Below are 14,022 nucleotides of genomic sequence, written 5' to 3' on the forward strand. Positions count from 1 at the left end.
ATGTATATCTCTGTGTGTGTATGTATGTGTGTGTATGTTTATGTGTGTGTGTTTTATAGAACTCCCCACTTTAAGGAGGCCCAAGCTTTATCCATGTCCCTCTTTTCTCTCTGTGGCATCAGAGTGGAAGATAAAGATTTCCTGGTTTTGTAAGAAACTCTCAACGTGGATGGTGGCCTTGTTGTGTGCTTATTCTTAGGATTCTTGAACTCACTTGGCTATACTATTTTTTTTTTTTTTTCCGGTACCAGCTTAGCAATGCATTTATACTTTTTTTCTTAATCTGGCTTAAAAAATTTTTTTTTCAAGATGGTGTTTTAGGGCATCTAATCTGCCACACTAATGTAACTGGAAGTTGAAAAACCATTTCATACTCATTATTTTCTATATCTATTTGTTAACATCAAGTAAAAATATGGAAAAAATATGGAAAAAAATATGGAAAAACTGTTCTTCAGTCCTCTGAAATTCTGAAGAAGCTATATGGACTTAAGTTGAAGCAAAACACAATCTATTCAATTATAAGAAAACTTATCTTGACTTGAAAGCTTCTAGAGTTGACAACTAGAGATCGTCAGATATTTATCTATGGAATTTTAAGAAACTGGCATAAATTTACTTTATTACCTTTTACCTACTTAGTACCATAATGAATTCTATCATGTAATCTTTAACAGCCACCTAGTAAGTGTGTGCTCTGGGAATTAGTGAGAATTTCTGATACCAAAGAATCACTTACCATGCTATATTTCCCTCAGCTAAGATTTGAGGCAGCTTACAAAAATACATTCAGTACAAAAGAAGAAAATTAATCACTGAGAGAATCAGGGCTACAGATAGATAGGAAATTAAATCTTAGGCTAAGATGAACACACGAGAAGTACATAACATTTTCTTCCCAATATAGGTGGCCTGTCTTTGGTTTTAAGCTCTTAACACACATAAGAGGAGGGTAGGCAATAACATGACCATGTTGGTTTGAGTGTCCTGTTCAGTTCAGGTCAGACTGACCCTGTACCTTCTGAGCCTTTCGGCAACACTGTTGAAATTGCATCACAGCCCCAGTGACAAAGATTGGCAGTAAGAAAGTGGCCAGGGAGTATCTTTTATGTTTAATGATAAAAAGTGAAACTCTTCTGAGCTATTGACAACTACGCTACTGGAGAGTTGGTTTAGGGCTGGACCCACCTGGTGAAGCACTGACCTTTATGTGGTCTGGCATGGGGGTGGAGTTTCACTGAGCTTCCGGTTTCTATCTGCTACCAGGTTTCAGATCGCTGTGCAGTTTTTCCCATTTTGGCAAAACAAGCGCCTTTCTAAACCCTCCGTAATCTTGTGGCTCCTGATATCAGAAGGGCCTGACAGGTCTGGGCCCTTAGAAGCTACTATAATAACAACAGAGAAATCCTGTGTTGGTTTAATTGTTTTAGTCCTGTGTTGTTTGGACCCTGATTAAGGTCCAAATCCATAGGGTCAAATTATAAGGAAACCAGCTAAAGATGTGAAACTTTTAGAGAAGCCTTCCACTATGTATGTTGTTTTTTTTTTAACATCTTTACTGGAGTATAATTGCTTTACAATGGTGGGTTAGTTTCTGCTATATAACAAAGTGAATCAGCTATACATATACATATATCCCCATATCTCCTTCCTCTTGCGTCTCCCTCCCACCCTCCCTATCCCACCCCTCTAGGTGGTCACAAAACACCAAGCTGATCTCCCTGTGCTATGCAGCTGTTTCCCACTAGCTATCTATTTTACATTTGGTAGTGTATATATGTCCATGCCACTCTCACTTCGTCCCAGCTTACCCTTCCCCCTCCCTGTGTCCTCAAGTCCATTTTCAACGTCTGCATCTTTATTCCTGTCCTGCCCCCAGGTTCTTCCTCAGTATGTATGCGTGTTGTCAGCAATTCCTGAGCAGGAACAATTTGTGTGTGTGTGTGTGTGTGTGTTCTCACTGTACTGTAATAGGCACAATGAAGGTGTGTAAAAACAAATGTAAACTTCATGGTTCAGTTTCCTAAATTTGGGTTTGATCACTTTGGCAAAGCCAATGGGGATAACATTTTGTGTTAGCTCCTCACTTAATGACTAATAAATAAAAAATATTAACTTAGGTCAATATACTGGCTCACAAGTGTGCACTTGGTTTAATCATTCTTTTTCTTTGCTTCAAGGATTTTGACTCTTTCTTCTCTGCAAAAGAAGAGAATATTATTTATTCCTTCCTTGGCTTGCCTCCCCCTCCAGGCTCAAAGGTAAGCTTGAACACCCCCTTGGGGTCCAATATAGGTCATAAGAAGTGAGGATAAAATCAGTACCGACACTGTTTAATAAGTGATGATTTTTAAATTAACATGATTTTAATATACTTCTTATTCTGATGAAGTCTTATGCATAGAGATAATGCATGGTTTCTACTAAAGCATGTTTCAAAACTATGCTTTTATTATTTTTGCTCTGTTTACACCTTGTTATAGTAAGCTTTACAATACCTAAGAAATATCATTGCATTCAATAATCTTAAGTGCGTTAGTTAAATATGTAAAAATATAAATTCTCAGATTGTGTCTATGAAATTATTTTGTTATGAATTTCTCATGACAGCTTATGTTAGTTAATTTTATAATGATATGTACTCCTATATTAATTATTTCTATTTAAAATGAATTGAATTTTGCTTTTTTTGTCTGATGAGGAGGGAAAAAGTAAGATCTAGACTCAAGAACAAGATAAATTTCATCAGGTTTCTTTTCCCCTCTGGTGTTTCATCTTTGATTATGCATAATTATATCAATTAAATAAAGAATTATGCTAATAAAGCAAATACCATGAATTTGAATGTCTGGTGGAGATCACCTGGTTTTATTCCTTACCTTCACTGCATTCCTCACCTCTACCAAGCATCTCATACCTGACTCTCCATAGATACAAGACAAGCACACATTTGTCTAATTCATTTATTTCTTAACTAATCTGTTTGTGCCCAGCTTCATTTCAAAAGAGATTTGTGATGACTGAGTCCCAGTTAATTCTCACCATAGGAGACACAACTAAAAATCCTACCTTATAGAGATGGGTGTGTCTCAGAAGCATGTGGATGTGCTGTCTTCCATGTGTCCGCATTCTTCAGGTAATGACACCTGAGGTCTCTTAGTGCTTAGGTTAACGCATGCAGGTGTAACACGAATTCCTTCTCCAAATGGTAACATGTAGATTTTACAGTTGGTTAATGTTCTATAAGGGGATAATGGTTCTATACGGGGAAATAAAGGTATTTCCCTTTTAATGAAATACCTTTCTGGCTTTGGTCAACTTAAATGCAACATATCTCATACACGTTATTAAACTGTGGGTTTATTGTTGTGGTTTTATGTCTCTCACAAGATTTGCTTATTCTCAGGCTTAAGCCCTGAGAACAGCAACTCACCCAGTGCCATTCTCACTTTAAAAAAAAAAAACTTTAAAAAACATTTTAAAAAAACTTTACTGTTTAGTAGTGTTAAGTATATTTACATTGTTGTGCAAAAGATCTCCAGAACTTTTTCATTTTGTAAAAATGAAACTCTATACTCGTACAACTCCTCTTTTCTCCCCCCAGTCCCTGGTAACCACTCTTTTGCTTTCTGTTTCTATGAATTTTTCTATTTTAGATTCCTCATATAAGTGAAATCAAACAGTATTGTATTTTTGTGACTGGCTTACTTCACTTAGCATAATGTACTCAGGGTTCCTCTATGTTGTAGCAGGTGTCAGGGTTTCCTTTCCTCCTTTTTTAACGCAGTATTCCATTGTATGTGTGCTCATCCGTTCATCCACTGATGATATTTGAATTGTTTCCACCTCTTGGCTATTGTGAATAATGCAGCTGTGAACCTGAGTGTGCAAATCGTTCTCATCTTTTAAGTCAACTTCCTCTTGAATCTTCTTACTTTGGTTCATTCTCCTCTTGTTTTTCCTTTACTTCTGTTTTAAAGAAAATTTATTTTTAAAAATTCACCCAGAGTTTATAGTCATTATTTGTTAGCGAGTTTATAGGATATTACTTGCCTGCACTGGAACTGGAGTTGTCAGTGATGTTAGATTTTAACATAGATTGAGACATATGTTATTTATAACAGTAAAACAATAATTCAAAGAAAAATGGAAATGAAGGGCCTAAACAAACAAAAAGAAAGCTGGAGTGACATTAATAATATTAGATATAGAGGAATTGAAGACCAAAAGCATTAACTAGGTAAAAGAGGTATTATGAGAAATGGTAAAAATCTATAAAGAAAATATAGTAGTCGTGGATCTTTATGGAGCATACTACATGGCAGTCAAATACATAAATCAGAAACTCCTAGACATACAATGAAAACTTGTTAAAAACATACCTTTCAATAAATATATCGTACTTATTACATATCAGGCACAATTTGAAGCATACAAACAAATGTAATCAGCCAACTTAATTTTTAAAAGTTTAAAAATCAAAAATTTTTCTTCTAGCTTTATTGAGATATAACTGACATACAACACTGCAGTTTAAGGTATACAGCATAATGATTTGACTTACATATATCATGAAATGAAGTTTAGTGACCATCCATCATCCTGTACAGATACAAAATGAAAGAATTAGAAAAAAAATTTTTTTCCTTGTGTGAGAACTCTTAGGATTTGCTCTCTTGACGGCTTTTGTATATAACACACAGCAGTGGTAATTATATTTATCATGTTGTACAGTACATCCCTGGTACTTATTTATCTTGTAACTGGAAATTTGTACCTTTTGTCTACCTCATCCAATTCCCCTCTCCCCACCCGCTGCCTCTGGTAACCACAGACTTTTTTCTATGAGTTTGTTTGTTTTTGAAGTATAATTGACCAACAACACTATGTTAGTTCCCTGTATACAACATAATGATTTAATATTTCTGTACATTTCAAAATGGCCACCATAAGTCTAGTTACCATCTGTCACCATACAAAGATATTACAGAATTATTGACTGTATTCCCCATATTGTACATTGCATAACAGTGACATTTATTTTGTAACTGAAAGTTTGTATCTCTTAATCTCCCTCACCTATTTCTTTCCTCCCTCCATCTCCTTCCACTCTGGCAACCACTCTGTATTTATGACTCTGTTTCTGTTCGGTTATGTTTGTTCATTTACTTTGTTGTTTAGATTCCACATTTAAGTGAAATCATACAGTATTTGTCTTTCTCTTTCTGACTTATTTCACTTAGCGTAATACCCTCTAGGTCCATCCATGTTGTTGCAAATTCCATTCTTTTATAAGGCTGTGTAATATTCCATATATATATATATGCCACATCTTCTTTATCCACTCGTCTATTGATGGGCACTGAGGTGGCTACCATACCTTGGCTATTGTAAGTAATGTTGCAATGAACATTGGGGCATATATTTTTTCAGGTTAGTGTTTTCATTTTCTTCAGATAAATACCCAGGAGTGCAGTTGATGGACTGTGTGGCAGTTCTACCTTTAATTTTTTGAGGAATCTCCATACTGTCTCCTCTAGTAGCTGCACCAATTTACAGTTTTATCAACAGTGCATGAGGATTCTCTTTTCTCCACATCCTCACCAATGCTTGTTATTTGTTGTCTTTTTGATAATAGCCATTCTGACAGGTGAGAGGTGATATCTCATTGTGGTTTTGATTTTCATTTCCGTGATGATTAGTGATGTTGAACGTCTTTTTATGTGCCTGTTGCCCATCTGTATGTCTTCTTTGGAAAAATGTCTATTCAGGTCCTCTGCCCATTTAACATTTTTTTATGTTGAGTTATATGAGTTTTATTTTTTTTAACTTTTAAAAAAAAATAAATTTATTTTATTTTATTTATTTTATTTTTGGCTGTGTTGGGTCTTCATTGCTGCACGTGAGCTTTTCCCTGGTTGTGGCAAGCGGGGGCTACTCTTCGTTGTGGCGTGTGGGCTTCTCATTGTGGTGGCTTCTCTTGTTGTGGAGCACAGGATCTAGGTGTGCGGGCTTCAGTAGTTGTGGCATATGGGCTCAGTAGCTGTGGCACACGGGCTTCATTGCTCTGCGGCATGTGGGATCTTCCCAGACCAGGGATCGAACCCGTGTCCCCTGCATTGGCAGGCAGATTCTTAACCACTACGCCACCAGGGAAGCCCATGAGTTTTTTTAAATTTTTATTTTTTGGCCGTGCCATGTGGCTTGTGGGGTCTTATCAATAGTTCCCCAACCAGGGATCGAACCCATGCCCCCTGCAGTGGAAGAGTGGAGTCCTAACCACTGAATTCCCTATATGAGTTCTTTGTATATTTTGGATATTAATCCCTTATCAGATGTAGTATTTGCAATATCTTCTTTAATTCAGTAGGCAGCCTTTTTGTTTTGTTGATAGTTTCCTTTGCTGTGCAAAGTCTTTTAGTTTGATGTAATCCAGTTTATTTATTTTTACTTCTGTTTCCCTTGTCTGAGGAGACAGATCCAAAAAAATATTGCTAAGACTGATGTCAAAGAGCATACTACTTATGTTTTCTTCTAGAATTTTTATTGGTTTGGGGTCTTACATTTAAGTCTTTAATCCAATTTTGAATTTGTTTTTGTATATGGTATGAGAAAGTAAATAAGTTTGATCCTTTCCCTGTAGCTGTCCAGTTTTCCCAGCACCACTTATTGAAGAAGCTGTCTTTTCCCTGTTGTATATTCGTGCCTCCTTTATTGTAGATTAATTGACCATATAAGTGTGGGTTATTTTCAGGGTCCTTATTCTGTTCTATCGATCTGTATGTCTGTTTTTGTGCCAGTAACATACAGTTTTTTTTTTTTAACATCTTTATTGAAGTATAATTGCCTTACAATGGTGTGTTAGCTTCTGCTTTATAACAAAGTGAATCAGTTATACACATACAATATGTTCCCATATCTCTTCCCTCTTGCATCTCCCTCCCTCCCAACCCTCCCCATCCCACCCCTCTAGGTGGTCACAAAGCACCGAGCTGATCTCCCTGTGCTATGTGGCTGCTTCCCACTAGCTATCTATTTTACATTTGGTAGTGTATATATGTCCATGACACTCTCTTACCCTGTCACATCTCACCCCACCCCCTTCCCATATCCTCAAGTCCATTCTCTAGTAGGTCTGTGTCTTTATTCCTGTCTTGCCACTAGGTTCTTCATGGCTTTTTTTTTTTCCCTTAGATCCCGTGTATATGTGTTAGCATACTGTATTTGTTTTTCTCTTTCTGACTTACTTCACTCTGTATGACAGACTCTAACTCCATCCACCTCATTGCAAATACCTCCATTTCATTTCTTTTTATGGCTGAGTAATATTCCATTGTATATATGTGCCACATCTTCTTTATCCATTCATCTGTCGATGGACATTTAGGTTGCTTCCATGTCCTGGCTATTGTAAATAGAGCTGCAATGAACATTTTGGTACATGACTCTTTTTGAACTATGGTTTTCTCAGGGTATATGCCCAGTAGTGGGATTGCTGGGTCGTATGGTAGTTCTATTTGTAGTTTTTTAAGGAACCTCCATACTGTTCTCCATAGTGGCTGTATCAAATTACATTCCCACCAACAGTGCAAGAGTGTTCCCTTTCCTCCACACCCTCTCCAGCATTTATTGTTTCTAGATTTTTTGATGATGGCCATTCTGATCGGTGTGAGATGATATCTCATTGTAGTTTTGATTTGCATTTCTCTAATGATTAGTGATGCTGAGCATCCTTTCATGTGTTTGTTGGCAATCTGTATATCTTCTTTGCAGAAATGTCTATTTAGGTCTCTGCCCATTTTTGGATTGGGTTGTTTGATTTTTGGTGTTGAGCTGCATGAGCTGCTTGTAAGTTTTTGAGATTAATCCTTTGTCAGTTGCTTCATTTGCAAATATTTTCTCCGATGCTGAGGGCTGTCTTTTGGTCTTGTTTATGGTTCCTTGCTGTGCAAAAGCTTTTAAGTTTCATTAGGTCCATTTGTTTATTTGTGTTCTTATTTCCATTTCTCTGGAGCTGGGTCAAAAAGAATCTTGCTGTGATGTATGTCATAGAGTGTTCTGCCTATGTTTTCCTCTAAGAGTTTGATAGTGTCTGGCCTTACACTTAGGTCTTAATCCATTTTGAGTTTATTTTTGTGCCTGGTGTCAGGGAGTGTTCTAATTTCATACTTTTACATGTATCTGTCCAATTTCCCAGCACCACTTATTGAAGAGGCTGTCTTTCTCCACTGTATATTCTTGCCTCCTTTATCAAAAATAAGGTGACCATATGTGTGTGGGTTTATCTCTGGGCTTTCTATCCGTTCCATTGATCTATATTTCTGTTTTGTGCCAGTACAAACTGTCTTGATTACTGTAGCTTGTAATATAGTCTGAAGTCAGGGAGCCTGATTCCCCCAGCTCCATTTTTCGTTCTCAAGATTGCTTTGGCTATTCGGGGTCTTTTGTGTTTCCATACAAATTGTGAAATTTTTTGTTCAAGTTCTGTGAAAAATGCCAGTGGTAGTTTGATAGGGATTGCATTGAATCTGTAGATTGCTTTGGGTAGTAGAGTCATTTTCACAATGTTGATTCTTCCATCCAGGAACATGGTATATCTCTCCATCTATTTGTATCATCTTTAATTTCTTTCATCAGTGTCTTATAATTTTCTGCATACAGGTCTTTGTCTCCTTAGGTAGGTTTATTCCTAGATATTTTATTCTTTTTTGTCTGCAATGGTAAACGGGAGTGTTTTCTTAATTTCACTTTCAGATTTTTCGTCATTAGTGTATAGAAATGCAAGAGATTTCTGTGCATTAATTTTGTATCCTGCTACTTTACCAAATTCATTGATTAGCTCTAGGAGTTTTCTGGTAGCATCTTTAGGATTCTCTATGTATAGTATCATGTCATCTGCAAACAGTGACAGCTTTACTTCTTCTTTTCCGATTTGGATTCCTTTTATTTCTTTTTCTTGTCTGATTGCTGTGGCTAAAACTTCCAAAACTATGTTGAATAATAGTGGTGAGAGTGGGCAACCTTGTCTTCTTCCTGATCTTAGTGGAAATGGTTTCAGTTTTTCACCATTGAAGACGATGTTGGCTGTGGGTTTGTCATATATGACCTTTATTATGTTGAGGTATGTTCCCTCTATGCCTACTTTCTGTAGGGTTTTTATCATAACTGTGTGTTGAATTTTCTCGAAAGCTCTCTCTGCATCTATTGAAATGATCATATGGTTTTTCTCCTTCATTTGTCATATGGTGTATCACATTGATTGATTTGCGTATATCGAAGAATCCTTGCATTCCTTGAATAAACCCCACTTGGTCATGGTGTATGATCCTTTTAATGTACTGTTGGATTCTGTTTGCTAGTATTTCATTGAGGATTTTTGCATCTATGTTCAACAGTGATATTGGCCTGTAGTTTTCTTTTTTGTGACATCTTTGTGTGGTTTTGATATCAGGGTGATGGTGGTCTTGTAGAATGAGTTTGGGAGTGTTCCTCCCTCTGCAGTATTTTGGAACAGTTTGAGAAGGATAGGTGTTAGCTCTTCTCTAAATGTTTGATAGAATTCGCCTGTGAAGCCATCTGGTCTTGGGCTTTTGTTTGTTGGAAGATTTTTAATCGTAGTTTCAATTTCAGTGCTTGGGATGGTCTGTTCATATTTTCTATTTCATCCTGGTTCAGTCTCGGAAGGTTGTGCATTTTCTAAGAATTTGTCCGTTTCTTCCAGGTTGTCCATTTTATTGGCATATAATTGCTTGTAGTAATCTCTCATGATCCTTTGTATTTCTGCAGTGTCAGTTTTTACTTCTTTTTCATTTCTAATTCTATTGCTTTGGGTCTTCTCCCTTTTTTTCTTTATGAGCATGGCTAATGGTTTATCAATTTTCTTTACCTTCTCAAAGAACCAGCCTTTAGTTTTATTGATCTTTGCTATCGTTTCCTTCATTTCTTTTTCATTTATTTCTGATCTGATCTTTATGATTTCTTTCCTTCTGCTAACTTTACGGGTCTTTTGTTCTTCTTTCTCTAATTGCTTTAGGTGTAAGGTTAGGTTGTTTATTTGAGATGTTTCTTGTTTCTTGAGGCAGGATTGTATTGCTATAAAGTTCCCTCTTAGAACTGTTTTTGCTGCGTCGCATAGGTTTTGGGTCATCGTTTTTTCATTGTCATTTGTTTCTAGGCATTTTTTGATTTCCTCTTTGATTTCTGCAGTGATCTCTTGGTTATTAAGTAGTGTATTGTTTAGCCTCCATGTGTTTGTATTTTTTACAGATTTTTTCCTGTAATTGATATCTAGTCTCATAGCGTTGTGGTCGGGAGAGATACTTGATACGATTTCAATTTTCTTAAATTTACCAAGGCTTGATTTGTGACCCAAGGTATGATCTATCCTGGAGAATGTTCCATGAGCACTTGACAAGAAAGTGTATTCTGTTGTTTTTGGATGGAATGTCCTGTAAATATCAATTAAGTCCATCTTGTTTAATGGATCATTTAAAGCTTGTGTTTCCTTATTTATTTTCATTTTGGATGATCTGTCCATTGGTGAAAGTGGGGTGTTAAAGTCCCCTACTATGATTGTGTTACTGTCGATTTACCCTTTTATGGTTGTTAGCATTTGCCTTATGTATTGAGGTGCTCCTATGTTCGGTGTATAAATATTTACAATTGTTATAGCTTCTTCTTGGATTGATCCCTTGATCATTATGTAGTGTCCTTCTTTGTCTCTTGTAATAGTCTTTATTTTAAAGTCTATTTTGTCTGATATGAGAATTGCTACACCAGCTTTCTTTTGATTTCCATTTGCATGGAATATCTTTTTCCCTCCCCTCACTTTCAGTCTGTATGTGTCTCCTAGGTCTGAAGTCGGTCTCTTGTGGCCGCATATACTGCGGCCTCTTGTTTTTTTGTATCCATTCCAGCCAGTCTGTGTCTTTTGGTTGGAGCATTTAATTCCATTTACATTTAAGGTAATTATCGATATGTATGTTCCTATTACCATTTTCCTTAATTGTTTTGCGTTTCTTATTGTAGGTCTTTTCCTTCTCTTGTGTTTCCTGCCTAGAGAAGTTCCTTCATACATTTGTTGTAGAAAGCTGTTTTGGTGTCGTGCTGAATTCTGTTGCTTTTGCTTGTCTGTAAAGGTTTTAGTTTCTCTGTCTAAATCTGAATGAGATCCTTGCTGGGTAGAGTAATCTTGGTTGTAGTTTCTTCCCTCTTCTACTCATGTTAATATGTCCTGGCCACTCCCTTCTGGCTTGCAGAGTTTCTGCTGAAAGATCAGCTGTTAACCTTATGGGGATTCCCTTGTATGTTATTTGTTTGCTTTTCCTTGCTGCTTTTAATATTCTTCTTTTGTATTTAATTTGTGATAGTTTGATTAATATGTGTCTTTGGTGCGTTTTTCTACTTGGATTTATCCTGTGATGGGACTCCTCTGTGCTTCCTGGGCTTGATTGACTATTTCCTTTCCCATATTAGGGAAGTTTTCAAACTATAATCTCTTCAATATTTTCTCAGTCCCTTTTTTTCTCTTCTTTTCTTCTGGGACCCCTATAATTCAAAATGTTGGTGTGCGTTTAATGTTGTCCCTAAGAGTTTCTGAGACTGTCTTCAATTCTTTTCATCATTTTTTTTCTTTATTCTGCTCTGCTGGTACTTACTTTCACTATTTTATCTTCCAGGTCACTTATCCGTTCTTCTGCCTCAGTTGTTCTGCTATTGATCCTTCTAGAGAATTTTAATTTCATTTATTGTGGTGTTCATACATTGTTTGTTTGCTCTTTAGTTCTTCTAGGTCCCTTGTTAAAGTTTTTTTTATTTTCTCCATTCTATTTCTAAGATTTTGGATCATCGTACTATCATCTATCATTCTGAATTCTTATTTAGGTAGACTGCCTATTTCCTGCTTCATTTGTTTGGTCTGGTGGGTTTTTACCTTGCTCCTTCATCTGCTGTGTGTTTCTCTGTCTTCTCATTTTGCTTAACTTACTGTGTTTGGGGTCTCCTTTTCAGCAGGCTGCAGGTTCGTAGTTCCCGTTGTTTTTGGTAGTCTGTCCCCAGTGGGCTAAGGTTGGTTCAGTGGGTTGTGTAGGCTTCCTGGTGGAGGGGACTGGTTGCCGTGTTCTGTTCGATGAGACTGGAGCTTGTCTTTCTGGTGGCACGGACATCGTCAGGTGAGTGTATTTTGGTGTGTCTGTGACTTATTATGATTTTAGGCAGCCTCTCTGCTAATGGGATGGGGCTGTATTCCTGTCTTGCTAGTTGTTTGGCATAGGGTGTCCAGCACTGTAGCTTGCTGGTCGTTGAGTGGAGCTGGGTCTTAGAGTGAGATGAGATGGAGATCTCTGTGAGAGATTTTGCCAGTTGGTATTACGTGGAGCTGGAGGTCTCTGGTGGACCAGTGTCCTGAACTCGGCTCTCCCACTTCAGAGGCTCAGGCCTGACACCTGGCCGGAGCCCCAATACCCTGTCAGCCACTCGCATCAGAAGAAAAGGGAGAAAAAAAAAAGATAGAAAGAAAGAAAGAAAATTATTAAAAATAAAAAAGTAATTAAAAAAAAAGAAAGAAGAGAACAACGAAACCCAAAAACAAATCCACCAATGATAACAAGCACTAAAAACTATACCAAAAAAACCCCAAAAAACAAAAAAAAAACTTGACAGACAGAACCCTAGGACAAATGGTAAAAGCAAAGGTATACAGACAAAATCACACAAAGAAGCATACACATACACACTCACAAAAAAAGAAAAAGGAAAAAATATATAAAGAAAAAAATGAAGAGAGCAGCCAAATCAATAAACAAATCTACTAATCATAATAAGGTCTAAATACTAAACTAAAATAAAAATAAAACTGGAAACAAATTAGATGCAGAAAGGAAACCTCAATTCTACAGTTGCTCCCAAAGTCCACCTCCTCAATTTTGGGATGATTCGTTGTCTATTCAGGTATTCTAGAGATGCAGGTACATCAAGTTGACTGTGGAGATTTAATCCACTGCTCCTGAGGCTGCTGGGAGAGATTTCCCTTTCTCTTCTTTGTTCGCACAGCTCCTGGGGTTCAGCTTTGGATGTGGCCCCGCCTCTGCATGTAGGTCACCTGAGGTCGTCTGTTCTTCGTTCAGATGGGATGGGGTTAAAGTAGCAGCTGATTAGGGGACTCTGGCTCACTCATGCAGGGGGAGGGAGGGGTATGGAATGCAGGGCCAACCTGCGGCGGCAGAGGCCGGCGTGACATTGCACCAGCCCGAGGCGCGCCGTGTGTTCTCCTGGGGAAGTTGTCCCTGGTTCACGGGACCCTGGCAGTGGCGGGCTGCACGGGCTCCCGGGAGGGGCGGTGTGGAGAGTGACCTGTGCTCGCACACAGGCTTCTTGGTGGCTGCAGCAGCAGCCTTAGTGTCTCATGCCCGTCTCTGGGGTCCGCGCTGATAGCCGCGGCTCGCGCCAGTCTCTGGAGTTCATTTAGGCGGCGCTCTGAATCCCCTCTCCTTGCGCACCAGGAAACAGTGGCCTCTTGCCTCTTAGGCGGATCCAGACTTTCTCCTGGACTCCCTCCCAGGCTAGCTGTGGTGCGCTAACCCCTTCAGGCTGTGTTCACGCAGCCAACCCCAGTCCTCTCCCTGGGGTCTGACCCTCCGAAGCCCGAGCCTCAGCTCCCAGCCCCGCCCGCCCCGGCGGGTGAGCAGACAAGCCTCTCGGGCTGGCGAGTGCTGCTCGTCGCCGAGCCTCTGTGTGGGAATCTCTCCGCTTTGCCCTCCGCACCCCTGTGGCTGCGCTCTCCTCCAGTGGCTCCGAAGCTTCCCCCCTCTGCCACCCGCAGTCTCTGCCCGCGAAGGGGCTTCCTAGTGCGTGGAAATCTTTCCTCCTTCACAGCTCCCTCCCACTGGTGCAGGTGCCGTCCCTATTCTTTTGTCTCTGTTATTTCTTTTTTCTTTTGCCTACCCAAGTACGGGGGAGTTTCTTGCCTTTTTGGAGGTCGGACGTTTTCTGCCAGCGTTCAGTGGGTGTTCTGTAGGAGCAGTT

General features: G+C 38.6%; 1 protein-coding gene across 3 annotated transcripts in view; it reads left to right on the forward strand.

Moving 5' to 3' along the window:
- LOC118894338 (SH3 domain-binding glutamic acid-rich protein-like) overlaps positions 1–14,022 on the forward strand; it is a 45,088-nt gene that overhangs the window by 18,587 nt on the left and 12,479 nt on the right. For all 3 annotated transcript variants that reach the window (XM_036850499.1, XM_036850497.1, XM_036850498.1), the window contains exon 3: positions 2,181–2,261. In XM_036850499.1, coding sequence (XP_036706394.1) covers positions 2,181–2,261 — 81 coding nt within the window. The remainder of the gene's footprint in view (positions 1–2,180; positions 2,262–14,022) is intronic.

This window comes from Balaenoptera musculus, chromosome 4, assembly GCF_009873245.2.
Source record: "Balaenoptera musculus isolate JJ_BM4_2016_0621 chromosome 4, mBalMus1.pri.v3, whole genome shotgun sequence".
Taxonomy (NCBI): Eukaryota; Metazoa; Chordata; class Mammalia; order Artiodactyla; family Balaenopteridae; genus Balaenoptera; species Balaenoptera musculus.